The sequence below is a fragment of the Mixophyes fleayi genome, chromosome 1 (genome assembly GCF_038048845.1).
Source record: "Mixophyes fleayi isolate aMixFle1 chromosome 1, aMixFle1.hap1, whole genome shotgun sequence".
In the NCBI taxonomy this organism is placed as follows: domain Eukaryota; kingdom Metazoa; phylum Chordata; class Amphibia; order Anura; family Limnodynastidae; genus Mixophyes; species Mixophyes fleayi.
The window spans coordinates 390,305,092-390,327,070 of record NC_134402.1 but is presented as its reverse complement, the minus strand read 5'-3'; the positions used below and the strand labels follow the sequence as shown (position 1 = coordinate 390,327,070).

Genomic DNA, 21,979 nt, shown 5'->3' with positions numbered 1-21,979 from the left:
GAACATACACTAAACATTTAGGTTGAGAATTCTAGTCTAAAATATATAATTACACATTCGTAAAGGGTCATTTAAGAAAAGGATTCTCAGAGTATTGCATCAGCAAACTGACATTTGTTGGCTGTATGCATCAATGTCTGTGAAAATGGCTGCTGTTCAAAATTTAGTAAATCTTGTGCCCGTTGATGGACAGTACAGTTCAGGGGTATATGTTCCTTATTGGCATGGGTTAGATATAAGATGTGCCTTAAGATCCACAGATTCCCAAAATGAAGATTTCTTTTTATCAAACAATTTGTTTAAAATGTATATGCACATGAAGACATAAGTAATAGAGAGTCAACAGAAAACACTGCAAGTACTTCAATACATTAATATACATGCAGTACATATGGTTATCTTATGAAATAAAGGCAGACCCTATTTAACCTCACTTTTATACGTGAGTGGTGAGGCAGTGCTATGTAAAAACATTTTCACTTTTCTGGACCATGCACATAGAAAGGTGCACACCTAATTAGTAAGTTTCTGTGGTGCACCTGTGCGTACACTAACCCATACACCTAAACAGATAGTAAATAACCACCACTGACTCTTCATCTTACCAAACCTTGTAGAAACGCTTGTACAATTCGGGGAATGAAATATGATTCTTTTTATTCCATTGAGTCTTTGAAATTCATCTGGCAAATGGTCTAAAACCTCTGGATTCTCAGGAAGGACGACAGATACTTCCGTCAAGCTGGTGAATTTGTGAATGCCGCGAATCAACAATTCTAAAATACAGTGAAGTTCAGAAGAGTTAAAACTTTTCATTGATGTTACAGCTGCCAGAATGAAATCAAAATAATTTGGATGGATGAACTTTGCTTCTTATTATATTCATCCAGTATATGTCTGTTTATGAAACAATTTTTTAATTATTTCCACCTTTTATATATACATACCCCCCAACACTCATTATTTTGATTGTACTGCCCTGATTCATTGACCAGAGAGGGGCATGGCCTTGTGATAATGTGGGTGTGGTCTGGGCTGATCTGAGGGTGATATGGGTCCATTTGGGCAGAGTTTAGGCAGATTTGGTCATGGTTTGGTTGGATAAATGTTTGGAAGTTATGCATATAAATATTGCATTCCCACCATAGGGTACATGCTTAATTTGTAAGCAGCATTTACTTCCTCTTAATTTAATAGTATGACATGCATTTTACATGGATATGCATATTTTAGTATGGATGGAAACTGGTTACAGTAGAATAACATTAGTGCAGCAGAAAACAGCTTTGGATACTGTACCTGGATAATAAGTGCCATGAGCATTTTCAATCTGTAGGGATTCTAGAGAAGACATCTTGAGAATCAAATCTTGTTCTTCAGCGGCTAGATATGTGTCATGTATGGTCAGTTTCCTAAAAGAACTCAAGAACTCCTCAATGGCTGATGCAATATGCTTTACAAAGTCCCTGCAACTGTTCAGCTGGATCTCAATATGATCAGATATTGAGAAAAAAATATGGAATTTCTCACAGTTTAGTTGAGAAAAGTTGCCACTGTTAATATCATTTGCTTCTAGTTTGAAAATAGGCACTTTGTGTCCCATAAGTGTCTTAAATGGACGGATAACTGAGTCACTTATTACAATTTCTTGAGGAAAAAGTGAAAATATTTTATTGGAATCATTGCTTTTCTCTTGATTATCTTGCATTGTTTTATTAAAGGAAAGATATGCAGAAGAGTAATCCTTTTCCACTGTTGGAACACCATATTTTTCATAAGCATTTGCCATGCCTGATACATTCCATGGTGCTTTACGTAACATATTTCTATAATTCAAGGTAAATTCAACACAGCTGAACAAACTAATACTTTCTGGATATTTTTCAATGAAAGTGAGTATGCTCTCAGAGGACTTTACATTGAAAGGACTTACAGAGAAGGACATTGTTTTCCCAGTAAGAAACTGCATGACAATGGGAGCACAGTCAGGTAAACAATGAGTTTCAATTGCTGCTAAAATAGCAAATGTCATTAATCGATTCATACAATATAAATTAATGTCTTGAATGATTACTTTACGTAGGGTGTTAATGAGAAGGCTCTCTTCAAGTTCAAGTTCTGGGTGCCGCTGCAAATGTTCTGTACTGTCTAGATGGCAGTCCAATGCATCAGTGCTGTCATACAAACTGAATAAATAGGACAGGATCTTTTTAGTTGCCTTTGTAGAAATCCTGCTGGCATACTTCAGGAAATAGCTGTAAGGTCCAATGATTTTGAGGAAAGTATTTATTTGATGAAGGTAGTGAAAACCTTTCTCCAAGTCCTCCTGTTTTTCAGACTCTAATAGTTCACTCAGTCTTTTTCCAGCCAGAAATTCCTGGAATGAGGGGTCGAAAAACTTGTACATCGACTGAAGTCTTTGTGCTGTGAATTTGCTCAAAAGTCCACATTTGATGGCTTTGTCACTCTCCACATCAGCTGCTCTTAGGTCATCCTCTGTAAACTGAAACTGGCACTGAAAAAGACCTTTTAGGGCAAGTTCTCCACATGATGATACATGAGAATCCACTACTTCAGTCTCATCAGGGAATTTTACTGTGTTATATTTCAAGTATGCTTTAAAAGCATGTATGTCACCAATGGTATTACCACTAGGGTATTGAAACCAGGAGGAACATTGAGCAAGAATCACCAGAGGTGTTTGCAAAATGGCTGGTAAGTTTTTAGATGTTTCTAACGTCACTAAAAATGCCTTTACCCGCTCAATATCATGTGAGAACAGTTTTTTGACTAAATAAATAGTGCTATATAAAGGAAATTTTTGAATACTCAGTATGGTCCTTGCATTCTGACGCAGCATCCATCCTTTGTCAGTGCTCACTGTGATTGCCAAACTCAATCTGTTCCAGGGGTTTTTCAGTAAAAGTTCTTCTATGGCTTCTGGAACTGAGTTCATCACACCATAGTCATCCAGGAGAAACAGAGCCTTCTCTTTTAAATGGTTTATAATTTCCCCCACAATCTCTTCAGTGATAGATGTGGGTCCCATCAATTGCTGGCAAATTATGTCACTCAGTGTTTGTTGGCTCTTAGTGGAGGATAGAGAGATATAAAATACAAGGCTGAACCTGCTGAGTATAGGACACCTCCCTGAGGCCCAGAGAATGGCAATCTTCCTGAGCAGAGCTGTTTTCCCACTGCCGGCTTCTCCTTCTATCATAGTGATGTCCCTCAGCTCTGACAGGATGTCCGGTAATGTGAGCTGCCTCACTATATGATTTCTGGTGTCCTTCAATACAACAAATATGTCTGCAAAGAGTGAGCTGAGATTTATGGAAACAGAGTCTCCAAAAGGGGACATATTATGGAAAGTGGCATCACGATACTTTCCAATAAGCTGTTTCTTCAAAGTTTCCAAACTTTCAGAGAGTTGAACATTTGCTGTTTCTGTAAAAAATGTGTAATGGCAAATAAGTAATTAAGGAATTATCAATTTATGTAGTTGGATAATTCAAATAAATATTTTTTATTATATACAGTATTGGTGCAAAGTGTTTCTTCACTGTAAGGGATTTCACACTATGGATGTCTTTACCCAGGGAGGTGGTAATGGCTTTCCTTACAAGAAATGGTACCTACAGATTGTCAGAATGGGTTGGTTGATCCAGGGAATTAATTTGATTCCCATTTATGGGGTTAAGAAGGTTCTTTTCCAACTGTGAGAATAACTTGACAGCTCTCATCCCTGCAGGATTGTACAGCCCCAGCCAATACTGCTTGTGCACCAAAATGAGGGCAGATTGCAGGAGGGGTATGGAGAACAGAGACCAACCGTAAGAAACATCCTCTGGCCATTACTGCCCAATAAACTAGACCTCCCTGCAATCTGAGTTCCGGATATTCACTGAACCAGAAAGGATGCATATTTACCGTCTTTGCCACAGTAGCCTACGTATGAAGAACCCAGCAACTGTCTTGCTTGGTGATGCACGGAACCCCTTTCCAGCTGACATGCAACATGTAAGACTACCAGACACTTTACAAATGACTTCCTGCTCCCATATTAGTCCTCTGTGGAACAATTAGAGCCTGACTCATGCTGAACAGGCATACCTCTTAATCAGTGGTATCTGGTCCTTGAGACAAACCCACATTACTCACTCCTAACCTGTCATGGAGACCCGGACTTCAGTCCTCCTGGACCTTCTGGCTAGTTTGTGGAGTTGGATGCAGCTCTGTTTTTTTCTGAAACATATGCATTTTCATATTGGGCATGCATACCAAAAAAGTATACATACACCTATATGCAGATTTTTGTGCATACACCTGAAAAGGGTGGAAAAGTGGAGGGAAGGCATTGGCAAGCAGAGTCTGAGTACAGTATTGGCATGTTGACACATTTATGACTAAAGTAGACCTGGATGTAGACGTAGATAAGATTTTAACTTTCACTTCTTTTTCCTAAAAATTGTCTATTAGATTTTCACTTGAATTTCATTGGTTGCTATGTCATATTAAGGTGGAAGAAAGGTCCGACATGATTTATGACGATTTCAGGCTTTACATCACAAACGCCTGCAATTTCAATAAGGGTGGGTAGGCACTTCCTCAAATTATTATGAACCCTTTCATTGACAATTTCATATCAGACAATGACCAAGTAATGTTCTTGCCAAAAGTTCTCAATAAATTAATATTAAACACTCCAAATCATTAAGGCTCATCCTCCACACCTCTGCCTCTCCATGCTCCCTGCATTAGCCTTGCTTAAAACAACTGTTGAAGTAATCTGTGGATAACTGTTGTGTTAGAAGAGATGCAGTTTATGAGGTAAGTTACTGCCAATACCCAGCAGCCTACAGGGCTATTTAATGGCTGCCATACTGCTAGGGTCTTGATGTTGGATTTTGTGGCATTGATCATCTCAGGCCTTGTTCTGGTTCTTTTTGAAACTATTTTTTTTTTCGTTCCTGCCCACATGTAGCCTTGTGCAGTCTATCATTGTGTTACCCTAAATCAACTATATATATATGGTCTTCCCCATTTATAGTGTGTTCAGTGCTTCTGCTTTGTTTTATTCTCATCCATGTGTTGACTGGCTCTGCCTTTAGTTTACCTGTGTCTTTCTAGCTCTTCCTATTGTCTGTAGTTCAACCCTTTTATTCCAGTGCTCATCAAGTCACCCTCGCTGACCCCAATCAAGATCTCAGGTCCATGTGCCATTTTATGTCTTGGTGGCATCTTTGTACTGAAAGACAAATCCTACTCTACTGCACTGAATATATCTTAATGATTCAGTCCTCTGGGACTGCATGTGTAGTTTGAATGCTCCACATGATTTGGTTGCTGAGATTCCTGTCTAATTATGTGATACATTCACTACACATCTGCAGACACAGCAGTTTGAATCTCCCACCCAGTAGTTTCCACCACGCTGACTACTCCTTTCCCATCCCAGCTGTCAAAAGTAGCTCTCCAGTGACACAGTTATGTTAGCAGTGGAAATCTAATGTGGGGTTACCTCCATCAAAGTTAAACATGAATGGGAGGGACTTTTTAAAGAGAAGGGGTAATCTAAGGCAAAATTAGTCTAAATGCTCATTGACAATGGCTCTTACCTGGTAATGATATTTCTTGATTGCACAGAATACTTCTGAATGATACACTCTAGAAGCAAGATGAAAATAGTTGAAGTCATCATGCACTATAGCACATATTTGTGAAAAAGCCATTTTTACCCTCTTTGATTCAACAGTTTTTCTGGCAATTGCATGGTGGTTCACTGTACGGATTCATACAACAAAACTATGTTTTTTGTGAAGGATCAACTTGTCCATACAGTTTGCCAAACTATTTAAACCAACAAGCAAAAATGAATCATTTGACCAAACTATTGCTGTGCAATATGTGAGTACATATTAAGAAATGCTGATTTTACTTGAAAATTCTAACTGTATATAGTGTGTTTTGTGCACAAATATAACAATTTGCTGATAATTACGCCCATAGCTCACAGTACAAGGAGACGCTATGCAAAGAACATTTTGCAAAGAGCTAGTAAGAGGATTACATTGTTTACTATGGAAGTGCTGGATCACAGCAGGGGCCTTAAATCTGCCATGTTAAAAGGCCAAGCAGTGAGAGGAAGCCCAATGATAAGGCACCTACACAGTGGAGCCCCATTTGGGATTTCAGTTTCACTGGGATAGAACTGAAAACCTAAATGAGCTCCACTGCACATTGTACATGCTCAGATGTGCAACGCACAGGCCTCCAGAGGGCATATACACATCACTGTGACTGTTCCCCTCGCAAAAAGATTTAGTATGGGAACAGGAAAGTAGTAGTTCTGCCCATGGCTAACAGCACACAAAGGCACTCCAGAAAGTGCTTGTTGCAAAAAGCTGGTAAGGTGGAATTTTATTAGTAGTTTAATTGTTTACAGTATGATTATTGGGACCACTACAAGATCAAGCTCATACTTTATCCGGCCCATATTACCTCGACTCCCCCTATTGAGGAGGGGGACAGGAATGTTAGAAGAAAGCAGCATTCAGCCATGAACACCCCAATCAGCCCAATACCTCTCAACAGACGCTGCAAACATTTGCACCCCCTTAACTGCCACCATATTGACACACAGATTCAGGTATGTTTGTAGTGCATAACATCACAAAACATTATGTGTATTGCCAGGGTGCACTCTTGAGCTTTCTTAAATGATCTTTACTGTGTCCTCCTTGCATATTGTAGTAGAAGAATAAGGCTGGCCATAGATGCAATAACTTTCAATCACAGCACACAAGTTGCAATCGCATGAATTGCAAAATGATATGATTTTGGATAATTATCAGATTAAGGGTCAATATGTACGGCTGCAAACCGCAGCTATACATAAAGAAGTATTGCTGCAATGCCAAGGTTACTCTGGGGGCCCCGGCCTTCAACGAGGTAATCTACCTCTTCACCAGCCTACACTACCAGTGAATGGAGAAAGTGCTATGTGCATTTGCAAAGTGCTTTCTCCCGGGAGAGATCCAGCAAAGCTAAAGATGCTTTAGCTGCATTTTTTGTTCATTCCAAAAGATCTTGTCTAACTTCTAAATGGCATTGATTAGTTTGCCATCACAAGTAGGAAGAAATTAAGAAATGAAACTGAGTTTGAACCACTCTTCTTTATCATGACTATGCAATAACTCAGCTACTCCATCACTTGTTCTTTATTACTTTCCATTCAACACTTCCACCCAGTCCCCCACATGGCTCCCCACATCATTACTCCATGCTATCCAGACATCCAGGAATAAACTACATCTACTGCAGCCTCACTCTGCACTACTTCTCTGATTGCACAGGACATTGCAACTAGGTAATTATTTTAATTTCCCTCTTTTTTGCTATTTTACTCTAAATCCCAATTTTTGCCAAATAATTTTTTCCCTTACCTTTCATGGCATTATATTTAGGACTGTCCACATTGCCCCTTCAGTAACTCACCTCTAGTTAACACTCATGAACTTTTCCTATTTAAATACAATAAATTAAAAAGCCTCACCCGATTGCCAGAAACTAAAATGACACAAATCTTACAATCATCTTTCCTACCTTTCTTCCTCCCTGCTTCTATTAGCTGGTGATATATCACCTAATTTAGGTCTCCCTCACTTCTACCACAAACATATCTGAGCATTACAGAAATCCAGCAAACCTCAAACACATCACCTGCCTCCCCTCTCTTCCAAAGTCCTTTAAATGTGGCTTTTGGAATGCATGCTCTGTTTGTAACAAACTTACCTCGGCACACGATCTCTTGCTCTGAAACAACCTCAACCTTCTAGCAATAACAGAAACATGGCTTACACAATCAGATACTGCCTCATCTGCAGCCCTTTCACATGGCGGTCTCCATTTCCCCCACAGCCCCAGACCTGGAGGCAGACAAGGAGGTGGGGTTGGACTACTTTTCTACCCACAGTGCACGTTCACATTTCTACCAAATGTCCCATCGCTCATGTTCACATCTTTTGAAGTACATAATGATAAGATTTTTAACCCATTCTCTATGTGTGTTGCTGTCATTCATCGCCCCCCTGGTACACACCAACAATTTCTTGAACACTTCTCGGCATGGCTACCTCACTTCTTAGCCTCTGACATTCCCTCCATCATCATGGGTGATTTCAACATCAATATTGCTAATCCATGTTCCAATGATGCTTTCAAATTACTCTCTCTAACATTCTTAACACTCCTTTCCCCCTTTCGGATCATCACCTTATTAGCTACTCACTCACAACCAGTTCTTTACCCTCCCCAGTTTCAAACTCTTCCAAGCCTCCTCTCACCCGCAGGAATATTAACTCTATTGATTATCAACAGTTTTCCACCTCTTCTACACCTTCTCTCCCCAATTTCTACATTCTCCTCCCCTGATAGGGCAGTACCTTATTTTCACCAAACCCTAGCAACTGTCCTTGATCAAGTGGCTCCTGTGACTCTACATTCTCTGCGTAGACTTCGTTGCCAAATGTGGCACACTAAAGTAACACGAACTATACAAAAACTCTCTCGCAAAGCAGAACATCACTGGAGTAAATCTTGTACCTCTAATGATTTCATCACATATGCTGCTATCTACTACTTCTATCGAAATGCTCTGGACAATGCAAAACAAACATATTTCCAATTTCTCATCTATACTCAGACTTCTAACCCCAATCTCCTTTTTAACACATTTAGATCTCTTCTCAATCCTGCCACCCCAAACCCTCAGACTACCATAAGTGCCCAGGATCTTGCTTCCTTCTTCAAGGACAAAATAGATAAGATCAGACTTGAAATGGTATCATCTCCCTCGACAAGCAATCAGCTCAATTCTTTTGTAGAACCCTCTGACACTCTCTCTTCATTTGATCCCGCAAATGAAGAGGAAGTTTCTACTCTCTTCTCCTCTTCCTACTCTACCTCCTGTCCTCTTGCTCCCATACCCTCACAAATTGGTAGGTCCTGGTCTCCTGTGCTCATTCCACCTCTAACTAAAATTTGTAATCTCTCTCTCTGTACTGGTATTTTTCCATCACTATTCAAGCATGTAGTGATTACTCCTATTTTGAAAAAACAAAATTCTGACCCAAACTCTCTTAAATTACCGTCCCATCTCTCAGCTCCCATGCCCCTCCAAGCTTATCAAGAGAATTGCCTACACTCGCCTCACACACTTTCTTACAGCATACAACCTACTGAATTCTCTTCAGTCAGGTTTACGCTCTCAACACACCACAGAGACTGTGCTGATCAAGGTTGTCAATTATTTGATCACAGCAAAAACTGTAGGGCATTACTCTCTTCTAATTCTCCTGGATCTCTCTGCTCTATTTGACAATGTTGATCACTCTCTCCTCATACAAATGCTACAGTCCCTAGGTCTTGAAGGCACTATCCTATCCTAGTTCTCATCCTACCTATCTAATCGCTCTTTCAGTGGTCATTTCTCTGGATCCACCTCTTCACAGCTTCCTTTATCAGTTGGAGTACCACAAGGCTCAGTCCTTAGTCTTCTGCTATTCTCAATTTACAGCACTTCTCCTGGAAAACTAATAAGTTCCTTTGGATTTCATTTTCATCTCTAAGCGGATGATACACAAAGCTATCTATCCTCTCCTGATCTCTCACTATCTGTGTTGTCTCTCGTCACTGACAGCCTTTCTGTCATTTCATCTTGGATGTCTTCTTGCTAACTCAAACTCGATCTTTCAAAAACTGAATTAATAATATTCCCACTCAAAAATAAAAGCTTCCTGCCTGACATTTCTATTTCTGTTGATAACATGAACTGAAATCCCACCCCACAAGCTCGCTGCCTAGGTGTAATTCTTGATTCACAACTATCCTTTGTTCCCCACATCGACTCTATATCCATATCATGTTACATACATCTAAAGAATATTTTCAGAATATGCACATATCTCACACAAGACACTGCAAAAATTTTAGTTCATGCACTCATCATCTCCCACATCGACTATTGCAAATCCCTCCTTACTGGTCTTCCCAAAATCAGACTTGAACCTCTACAATCTATTTTGCACGCAGCGGCTAGATTGATTTTCCTTGCAAACCGTTCTGTCTCTGCTGAGCCACTCTGTCAATCTCTATATTGGTTGCCTGTTTTTCAACAAATCCAATATAAAATTCTTCTACTAACATACAAGGCCGTTAACAAAATTGCACCAACATACATATCCTAATTTGTCTCAAAATATCTCCCAACTAGACACCTCTGATCTGCACAAGATCTGCGTCTCTCTTCCACTCTCATCACATCCTCCCATTCCCAGTTACAGGACTATTTTTGGGCTGTACCCACTTTGTGGAATTCCCTTCCTCGCACAATAAGACTTTCCTCTTGTCTTCAAACCTTTAAGCATTCTCTGAAAACACACCTCTCCAGACAAGCTTATGATATTCCTCAACCAGCATCTTATTCTCCCTAGGTTACCCTACAGCTAACACAAGATAACAACTCTCTGACATTGCTGTGTAACTGATCACGCAGCCTACTCAATACATTTCATTTTACCTTTGCATTTTAGCTGCTCCAATCTGCAATATGATGTAGCATGTGCCCTTGCGTTTCAAACTCCCATTGTCCCATAGATTGTAAGCTTGCGAGCAGGGCATTCCTACCTCTCTGTCTGTACGTATTACCCAGTATTGTTTTATTAATGTTTGTTCCCAATTGTAAAGCGCTACAGAATTTGCTGGCGCTATATAAATAAATGATGATGATGATAATACTATACAATGTAGCCATTAAGCTTGACCATATTCAAATCGGCTCCAACAGCTTTCAGAAAAAAAATGTTTACCTCAAAATTTTTAGTCTATCTAGATTTAGAGAATTTCCCTAGAATTTTCAATCTTTAGAGTTGAATCTACAAACCAGGTCAAAAACTACTCTGAAAGTATTCTGCATCTCTATTAACCTATGCTCTGGGTCTTACATTGAGTAGAACCGGTCCTGAATAGTACTGCTAAATAAAAGTAATGCAGTCACAAATTACAGATAAGTGATGTTAAAGCAATTATAAGATTAGAAGATATTTTATATCTGAAGCTAATAATTTATAAAAAAGTGTGTTATTGCATAGTCCGGCGGTTCCCAAACTGTGCGCCGCGGTTCCCAGGGGTTCCGCGGCGCTGTCACTGGGGTGCCGCGGGCCAGCCATAAAAAAAAAGAAAGAGCACATAAACTTACCAATCCGCCGGGCGCCGGGACCCAGCAGCCTCCTCTCTCCCGCAGCTGTCACTGAATATCGACGTCAGTGACAGCTGCGGGAGAGAGGAGGCTGCTGGGTCCCGGTGCCCGGCGGATTGGTAAGTTTATGTGCTCTTTCTTGTTTTTATGGCTAGGAGAAGTGGAGGAGGACAGCGGGCAGCGGAGGAGGACAGCAGGCAGCGGAGGAGGACAGCGGGAAGCGGAGGAGGACAGCGGGTAGTGGAGGAGGACAGCGGGAAGCGGAGGAGGACAGATGGCAGTGGAGGAGGGCAGAGGAGGACAGCGGGCAGCAGAGGAGGACAGCGGGCAGCAGAGGGGGACAGAGGGCAGCAGAGGAGGACAGAGGGCAGCAGAGGGGGACAGAGGGCAGCAGAGGAGGACAGCGGGCAGCAGAGGGGGACAGAGGGCAGCAAAGGAGGACAGAGGGCAGCAGAGGAGGACTGTGGGGCAGCAGAGGAGGACAGCGGGGCAGCAGAGGGGGACAGCAGGGGGACAGCGGGCAGCAGAGGGGGGCAGCGGGCAGCAGAGTGACAGAGGGCTGCAGAGGGGGGCAGCGTGACAGAGGGCTGCAGAGGGGGCAGAGTGCCTGGATGCAGAGGGGGCAGTGTGACAGAGGGCAGAGGAGGGGGACAGAGGGCAGAGGAGGGGTACAGCGTGACAGAGGGCAGAGGAGGGGGACAGCGTGACAGAGGAGGGGGACAGCATGACAGAGCAGGGGGACAGCGTGACAGAGGGCAGAGGAGGGGGACAGCGTGACAGAGGGCAGTGAGAGGTGACAGAGGGCAGAGGGGGCAGCGTGAGAGGGGGCAGAGTGACTGGATGCAGAGGGGGAAGTGTGACAGAGGGCAGAGGAGGGGGAAAGTGTGACAGAGGAGGGGGACAGTGTGACAGACAGCAGAGGAGGGGGACAGAGGGCAGATGAGGGGTACAGCGTGACAGAGGGCAGAGGAGGAGGACAGCGTGACAGAGCGCAGAGGAGGAGGACAGCGTGACAGAGGGCAGAGGAGGGGGACAGCGTGACAGAGGGCAGAGGAGGGGGACAGCGTGACAGAGGAGGGGGGCAGCGTGACAGAGGATGGGAACAGCGTGACAGAGGGCAGTGAGAGGTGACAGCGTTAGAGATGGCAGAGGGGGCAGAGTGACTGGGTGCAGAGGGGGCAGTGTGTCTGGATGTAGAGGGGGCATTTTTGCATACAACTAAATAAGTATTTCTGTCCTGACCTAAATACTTATTACATTTTTTTGACCCAACTACTTCTAAAACAGGACTGCTCAGTAATTATTTTGGAGGGGTGCCTTGAAAAAATTTGGAGACTCTAAGGGTGCCGTGAACTGCAAAAGTTTGGGAACCACTGGCATAGTCATTAAATTAGATATAATGTATTATAAGACATTTGTATTAGAAATCAATATAAATGTATATGTATCAAAGTGTATTAGAATTAAGGATGACACTGCATATGCTAGAAGCTGACATTCACAGCTTAACCAGCAACTTGTTATCAAGATTGTATGCTCTAACTGTAGTGCTGAGTTGAAATCCTACAACAACCAGAGGGACCGCCTTAAGTATCTGATCTATATGGACATTTTCAATATGGTTAAGGGCTGGCATAAAGAAAAGTTTTCACTACGCTAGTATTCCAATGAAGCAAGATGTCCCTTTTCTTTGAATTTGAAATGGAATCAACCAATGAAGATTGAACACCTGGTTGTAACTGATGCATCTGGACTATGAGAATAGAAGGACTCTCCTTAAAGAGACGATATATAGATGATTATATTGGGTGTTCTTAGCAATAGGAATGTACGTGTTAGAATATCATGAATATGTAATTAGCTGTGTAACGTGTAACCCATACATATCAAGTGAGAAGAATGGAGTGTTAAACTTTTGGATTGAAGCTAACACGAGATGTATACTCTCATTTGTAAGATGGCTATTGTTTTGCTGTGACACTAAGTTTGTTTATTATTGGAAGTAAAATTTTTATTACTTCAACCTCTTGTACAGGATACTCTTCTTTCCTGCTTCTAAAGTGGTGTATTAGAAGGAAATGTGGGTACAAATTCCAACTCTACCAAAGTAAAATATTTACCGTCAATCCTTCAAATCTGCAGTAATTCTTAATGTACAGCTGAATATCATCTTCCGATTTTTTGCTCCGAAGAAACTCACACCTTTTAAAAAAATTATTGATTTAATTATTTTGTGTCACGTGTTAAAGTTATGATCAAATCAAATCAGTCACTTTGTGTTTTGATGCCCAGATTTGAAATGTAAGAAATGTTGATTTAAGGGAGAAGCCATTATGTAAATATTTATTGTAATTTGTGGCTCCAGAAAATGGACCTTATTCAAATCAGAATGCACATTGCACGCAAGTTGCGGTTTAAAAAAGACCACAGAACATTAGTATATTTCCAACTGTATTCAAGTTCAAACAGATCTCAAGATGTGTTTAGATTTGAATCTGGATGTAAGTATGCTTTGCCTAAACAGTGCTTGCTGTATTTTATGATATAAGCATATGTGCAGCATAAGGTTACATCAGAACACATGCAAATATATGTAAATTATAAAATAAATTAATAACTATAAACAATAACATCTTGAATAAAAATATGGTGGTTTATATAATTTGTTTTATAATTTTTCTTTACATTTAATACATAAATCAACCTTTTATCTTAATGCGTACTGTACATACACTGTTTTTTATGATCTATTTTACTTCAATACATAAGTTCTGTGCTAGCTAGTGGCATGCATATGTGTACTCTTCAAACAAAGACTAAGCCGTGCTAGTCATCACTATCAGTCGGCACTTAAACCTGCCCCGTAGCTGGTCTGAAAAACAAGCGTACTGAAGAGAAAACCAGAACCTGAATAGGTTGCATCGGAGTTGGCACGCCCTCGGAACACACTTATTGTGCAGTGTCTATGTCCATCCCCCCTTCCCACACCTGTCCCGACCTTCAAGTCATAGGCCAATAGTAAGTGTCATGTGCGTTCGTACGTGAATTGCATGTAATTGTGCTAATTTGCGTAAGATCCTTATCAGAGGATGCACAGAGCTGGCTCATGCAAGACACAGCATCCAAAAGGACTTACGCCTGGACATGAATCAAGTCTAATGTGTTCAAAAGGCAACATAATAATGGTTGTTTGCTCATTGTACATTATGGTAATAAATAATGCATCTATGCTAGCAGCAACATAGGAAAGAATGCATAGAACTTGAACTTCTGTTTAAGCACTTACCAGGGTAAGTTGATATTTCTTGGTAAGATACACTGGTAAGGCAATGACCATCAAAAATTGAACTTTTGATAAATTTGGCAGTGCAAACAGAAATCGTTTATGGCATGTACTGTATATTGTTGTTTTATATGAACTCAGAGAAATCAATAATTTTATAGAACTCACTGAGGAAACCACTTTGCATGTTCTCTCCAGGGGTCGTCATTTTCTTCCCAGTTCACCAAACATCCACCACAGGAGAAGCATTGGACGCTGTCTCTTGTTCCTAGGTTATTTTTTTATGGTAAAAGATTATGGTTAATTCACAACAAAGTTTTCTAACCACTTCCCGGTTATGTCACAAGACGTTTGTTCACTCAGCAAAACCAAACACACATTTTCTTTTATGTGCCAAATACAATAAAACAGTTGCAAGTTTATCCCCCCATCCACCCTACACAACCCAATTCAAGGTCCATTAGGAGTAAATTAGGCATTACAAAATGACATTTTCCAGTAACAAAAGTCAGGACATTCCTGGGACAATTAGGGCACAAGGGAAAACTACCACTGGGTGGAGCTATCATCAACCAGAGAGGTCTATATAAAAAAATAGGAAACTTACTAATGCATAGTTGTTGTTGATAAAGTGGACAGGGAGAATGGTTCTGAGTCCCTTCTAGTCATTAGAATACAAGAATAATAAAGTAACTTACCTATGAAATAAAATCCAGCCTGTGCAAGGACAGAGGGCTCTATTAAAGCATACACAGGCCAGCAGATATAAGATTGTTGTCTGGTTGGTTCATCCTTCATTGATTCCTTGTGATGCCCTGTATTAAATTCTGTAGGCTGCAGGCGAACATCATACTTTGCGATATTACCAACATCATTGCCCTGAATAAACCCACAGGTCGGATTGAATTTTCGATGGTTCTCTATTGGGGTGGCACTTAAAGATTGCTTACACAGTACCAGCCCACAGCAGAAGCATTGGCAGCTGTTCTCCAAACCAGTACAGAAGAATCCAGCAGAAGCCAGCTCTTTTGGGGACCAGGTTGACGAGGGTTCTAGATCCGATAGACTCCTTAACCTCTTTGCTTCACTTCTCATTGAGTAGTTGGGTCCTTTAGGCAGTTGCTCACGTATTTTTCTATGGGTTTCTTTCATTTCAGAGATAAGTTTGTCTAAGTCCACATGCATAAAAGAGGGTGGTAGAGCAGGTCTAAATGATGGGTCAAACTCAGATATGTTTGTGAGGTCCATACTTTCAGAAGATAAACGATGTTTCAATATACTGCATAAAAATAATATACAGAATTTGTTTTCAGAATGAAGCTGTAAAAATATACAGTATAGTAGTATTATAATGTATGTTGTATGTGGTCAGGTCCACTAAACCCCCAACACCCACACACACCTCCCACACGTGCTATAGGAAATGTTCTTTTAAACACTGTCAGTGCAGTGTGCCTTGTATTAATGTAAAATCTATGTTGAAAAAATGTTTGCAAATGTTAAACATTCAAGTTTAACATTCAATCCCAGACCGTATTTAATGGAGCCATGGTGGAGAGGGGGCTGAGCCCTTACTCAATTTAGCAGTACATCAAAACAGGGGAATAACACCCCACCTGCCCCTTAGTACAATGTTAAAGGAAAGACCATAGTCCAGACTGATTCACGTAAGAGAAAACTGAATCAACCTGGAACGGATATACCATGATCACTGAATTAGTTAGAAAAACACATTTTGCAGGTTATATTTATATAACCAGATGGCTTAATGTACACTTATCTCAATATACAGCAAGAAAATTCAGCTTAGACATAGAGTACTCGTTATTAGAATAACACTGATTTCTTGGGCTCCCAAACATAGTTATTTCAAAGAACATTTATTAAAAAGGCCCAATACAAGCTAATTTTGGGGAGTTATGTCTTGAAATCACCAAGACACTATGGGGCATATTCAATTGTCCACGCTATTTGGAAAAGTAACGCGGCCTGCACACTATTACCCTTATTACGGTAATATTGCGCGTAATTACCGTTATTACGGTACCTTTAACGCTGGCTTTCACCTCGCAGCTCAGGGAGCTGCAAGCTGAAATCCAGCTTAGAATTACCGTAATAACGGTAATAGTTTTAATGCCGTGTTACTTTTGCAAGTAACACGGACAATTGAATATGCCCCTATATGTGGCTTAATACGATTTGAATCATTGGAAAAGGTTACAGATATCTGTCACCTAAATAAAGTGGGCCTTATTCACATTTCACACTGCTGGTGCTTCTGAAAGATGTGCCCAGCACACAGCAAGGTGTTTGCCTGCTCTCTGTGCTCAGGGGAGGTTTCTGCGAACTAGATGAACACTTAGATATGCAGAGGTGGAAAATCTGCAAAGGTGCGCTCTTCATAATGTAAATGTAATATCAAAGCAAACCTTCAACCTCCTATCACTTTAGAACCATCCCTTTCATTAAACTGTTTCTTTTTTTGCCTGAATATAAAACTCTGCTTAGCTTCAATTATGGCTTAAATTTATCAAGAGAGTGAGGTGACATTAGGCTGTAAATGTATTAAACAGCAGTTTTTGAAGTCGACGAAATTAGTTGAGTTTGAAAGCTAGTTCTAAAGATTTGCCTACAAAGATTTTTACATACAGGTAAAAATATGTTTTTCTGGAGTTGTTAGTAAATATTTTTTTCAACAACATGGTAATTTGAAGAACACTCTGCATAATGTGAATCATTTTCAGAAGTTTCAAAGTATTACATTGCAAGAGAATTTTAATGCGTTATAAGGATTTCCAAAACAACTTAAACAACAATTATTGCAAAAAATAAAGGCAGACTTTCTTTAATGTGTTACTCTTTCATGGGGATAAACTACAGGAGAAGTGAATTGTTCACATATTTATTTCAAGCTTCATTGTCAGAATTTTGTAAAATTATGGACTGATAGCGCTGATGAAAATGGATGTCAAGTATTACCCAAATTGTAAGTTAAACATTCCGCTGGGATCTCTTTTGTGCAGGCTACAAATATAATATAATATGTTCGAATACCACACCATTTAATACATCATATTGCACCATTTGCCAGATAATCAAAACACAGGATGTGTGTTATAAAGGGGAATTACATTACATTAGAATAAATTAAACTTCAACTTGGATTTTTCCTGTCTCCTGTATTTTGCTTCATTTATACTTGTGTGTGTAGGTCATACTTGCCATACTCTCCCGGGAATGTCCGAGAGACTCCCACATTTTGGGTGAGTCTCACGGACTCCCGGGAGAGTATGGCAATCTCCCGAATCGGTCAGAATTTGGTCCAAATCGCAGCGATTCATCGGGAATCGCGGCGTTTGGCCCTGCCCCCACTGTAAAATGACACGTTTGCGTCATTACATCACGAGGCGGGGCCAAAATGACACGATTTTTGGAGCCCCGCCCCCTGCACGCTCACCTTCCCACTGCAGCTCCCGGATCATACTTGCCATAAGTTGGCAAGTATGGTGTAGGTATATGTGTAACATTTGGATACAGGCAGCTCTGCTGCTTTTTTACTGATATTTGTTTCATGTGCCTTAGTGTTTATTCCATTGAAATATAACTGCATAGTTGATTTTCTGTGTGTATTATATAATTAATTAATTAGCTAGTTTTTCTATGTTAAGAAGATGCCCAAAAAGATCTAGTAAGCTGTGTCATAGTTGAAATATATTAGCTTACATATAGTTTGCCTTGAAAGAAACCAGTTATATTTTGTACTTACCAAAGTTATATCTGAGAATTGTCAGTCCCACGACTGCTGGGAAGAAGCTGTTGAATTGTTATAACTACAAGAAAGGCGTTGTCAGCAAGTGTAGTGGTGAATGAGCTAATACAAGGAATGAGGAAGTAATATGACCACATACAAAGGAGCAGTCTCTGTCAGGAAAAGATACATATTTAGGATATACACTGAGCTTTTTGGCCAATATTTTTTCTAATTGTCATGAACTGCAAAGTATATCAGGTTGTCTATCACTGTATTAGATACAGGATAGGATACCAAAAGATGTATACAAAAGTGGGATAGGACGTAAACTTGAATAAATATGTGTAACAATTGTCTCGTTGTCTGAATGCAAAGATTCATGGGGAGATAGATACACGTGTTAGCCACAATCATGTGATCGCTCAAACAAGAAAGTGCTGATCTACCACAGACACAGAGGGAATCAGAAGCACAGGTGTGTGAGCAGGGAGGGTTGTGACAGTATGGAAGTCGTAAGTTCCTATTTATTGTAAATAGTCTGGAAGGACTAAGAATGTCACACTGTGACGGGATAACTCAGATTAATTTTGTTTTTTAAATCTATTCTGATATTTTAGAAACATTTAGTTTTAATATTTTGCACATAACAATATTACTACACTTACATCAACCACTCACTTCTTCTTCCATTTCAAATGACACCAGTGATAGCCTGTTAATGCATATATAGTATACTATGTGTTTTATTTGTTGTTATCTGTAGGTAATATTTAGGCTACAGTCACTGGTCGCAAGTTTGGATGGCCCGAAAATTCCCAACAATAGGACACCTTTGGTAACTGTAACTTGGACTCTCATGTGCATTACATCAGCTGTGAGGGGGCTCACCAGAAAGTCTGAAGTCCGGTGAGCTCCTCCAGGCCACCTGAGTGATTTTCTCATTGGCTGGGTCAGTGAGCTAATCATGGCTCACCTCCTGGCCACCTGTTCGTTTGGTGCCATGGCGAGCCAATCAGGACTCGCCGGGTCCTTACGTGGAGTCAAGTCGACGCCGCTTGATGTCGACGTGCCTCTGGCTATTTAATCCAACGCAAGTGGCCATCTTTAGTCCGACGGCAGAGAAAAATGTAACAGCACCTAGGGGAGAAGGCCATACAACTCAACTTCCCTTCCCAGCAACCCAACAACTCACCCGTTTCTGAGAGATGCCTTACCTTATACTCGGTGGACCACCTGAGTCTGCCAGCAACTAACGGTACCACAGGCCTCTGCCTGCGGCCTGGGACCACGGCCTTTAAGCCTTCTTCGGTATGCAGGACTTTTAGTGCTCTTTCAGACCTAACTAAGGAAGATCAGACTCCACCCTTACAACCTAAAGTTTATCACTCACCATGGTCAAAGTGTCCCGCAGATTGGTGGTAATCGTTAACACGATTACCACAATTACGACACCCACGAGACCCACAAATAAAAAATGAATGTATTAAAAACTGATGTAAATATTAATAGATTTACCTGAAAAATGACTGTGCAGATCACCGATGGAGTCGCATGATGACCGCAAGTGATTTCGAATGAAGAGCTGTCCGGCACTACAGTTAAGTGTCATCACAACTTATGTTAACTTAAAGCGGCAATGTCGGGACCTCACAGGTTAAGTGTTTAAACACTTAACCCAACATAGCTATGTGCTCATTCTGAGCACATAGCGAATTGAAGTCTCTAGGGATGGCAGAGTAGACTCCAGATGCCACAACAAGCAGAAGTTACAGAGGGAGCACGACCAATAGAGCAGAGAGAGCGAGAGATAGAGAGGGAAACACAGAGCAAAACACAGAGCGAGTGACTGGAAGACAGAGAGTAATAAAGAAGAGCAAGGAGTAAAACAAAGTAAATTATATGGTGGTCAGCACAATAGAAAGAACAAGTAAGAAGGGAAGCAAAATGGTGAAATAACACATAACAAGAGTCAATGTAAAAAATAAAGTGCAACATTGACTGAAGGACCAAACAGAAAAGTGAACTATCGATAAAGAAAACTAATTAATAGCACAAGTACATATAAACATCACATTTTTAACTAATAAAAACGGATTCTGCTCAACATAAAATATATAAACCTGGATGCATAAATAGATATCACTTCCTAGTCAAGATAATGGTGTGTTGTTATATATCTGTCGACTAGATATAAACAATAGTACACCTAACTGATAGATATCTATAGTGTAAATAGTTATAAAGTAAAACCCTTTATATTTCAGATATATCCATATATATCTAAAGTGAAGATGAGATCAGTCAAACAAACAGCACACAAATCCTCCAAAGTTCAACTCAAATATTAACCAGTAGGTTATTAAACATGTGTGAGTTCAGACTCCCATCAGCAAAAAAATTATTCAGTGTAAACACATATATAACTGCCAGAGAATTTCAATTGCCACTAAGAAACGAAAGATTTACAGTTTAAAACAAGCTAGAGGTGCAATTTTGCTTACCAGAGAGCTGATTGAGTCAGTCCAACTTATTGCACAGCTCTGTGTGCACTAAGCAATAATTACCTCCATAGACTGTTCTGATAATACGGCAGTGCTGTAGCTCCTACTCCGCTTCACATGAAAGTTTTTCAGCTAGCTATCTCTGTAAGTAGAGTTGTGACTGGTGATAGGAAATCCTCTTACAGGGGTATCCAGATATTGTTAAAATTAAGAAAAGTTTATTACAATAGTGTCTCCCAAAATCAAGCATGATTACAATGGGACGTGCACAGTGTCTAATATATATATATATATATATATATATATATATATATATATATATATATATATTTATTTTTATATATATATATATATATATATATATATATATATATATATATATATATATATATACACACACTGTATATTGCAACAAAGAGAGTGGTTTTCCACAAGCCTCTACAAGTGTAACACTGCACTTAGGTTCAGTTACATACAGGTCTGAGACATAGGTGTCACAAAGTAGAAGTAAGAAATGTAATTTATCTTACATGCTTTGAGTTGTCTTCCAAAGCAGCAGTAGAAATCTGACAAGTTGTCTGCAATCAAGAGTGGTTACAGAGCATCTGCAGGAAAGATAGAGACACAGAACATATCCGAAAACATTACTTTGCAGACTGCTATCAATTCTGAACTCACTGCATGCCAGCACTTCCGTTTTACAACACAAAACAGAGAGACATTGAGGTTTGTGAATTTAAAGTGGCAAGCCTAACTGTCATGTGCAAGCTAATTTGTAGGCATAAATCTGCAAATATGTGTTTGTGATTTCATTCCTAGAAATAGTGTGACATGGCTCAGAGAAGCTGTTTAGATCAAGGCGTTTTGTTTATGTTAAACTACCCAGAGAGGGCTTGTAGATAAAAGCCTGGATCTATTGTAGCACCTTGTATCATTTATGGCAGGTCGCAAATGTGAAAGCCTTTGAAAATATCTTTTTCAAGACAGTGAAATCTAACACATGTTTGGGAGGTCCCAGACCTGCCGACAGCAGAGACAGGGTTATATGTTAATGGAAAATTCAAGCTGAATAGGGTCACAGGAAAATATCATATAATTTTCTACAATATCATACTTACCAGAGGCATGTGTGGTATGCAGATGAAGGGAAATGTATGACCTGTTTTGTGGAGGTCAAATCATGTTTG

The 21,979-nt window shown here is 40.2% G+C and overlaps 1 protein-coding gene across 2 annotated transcripts in view; it reads right to left on the bottom strand.

Annotated features, from left to right (window-relative positions):
- Positions 1-21,481, bottom strand: part of LOC142098070 (baculoviral IAP repeat-containing protein 1-like) — a 29,493-nt gene extending 8,012 nt beyond the window's left edge. Inside the window, exons 1-8 of one of the 2 annotated variants that reach the window (XM_075180539.1) lie at positions 21,323-21,481; positions 20,793-20,934; positions 15,239-15,819; positions 14,709-14,808; positions 13,378-13,459; positions 5,619-5,667; positions 1,300-3,447; positions 606-776 (exon numbers count right to left, since the gene is read on the bottom strand). In XM_075180539.1, the coding sequence (XP_075036640.1) occupies positions 606-776; positions 1,300-3,447; positions 5,619-5,667; positions 13,378-13,459; positions 14,709-14,808; positions 15,239-15,788 (3,100 nt within the window). In that variant the 5' untranslated portion in view covers positions 15,789-15,819; positions 20,793-20,934; positions 21,323-21,481. Of the gene's footprint in view, positions 1-605; positions 777-1,299; positions 3,448-5,618; positions 5,668-13,377; positions 13,460-14,708; positions 14,809-15,238; positions 15,820-18,306; positions 18,507-20,792; positions 20,935-21,322 lie in introns of those variants that run through there. The other variant, XM_075180548.1, reaches the window with a different exon arrangement.
- Between the last annotated feature and the right edge of the window lie 498 nt (positions 21,482-21,979).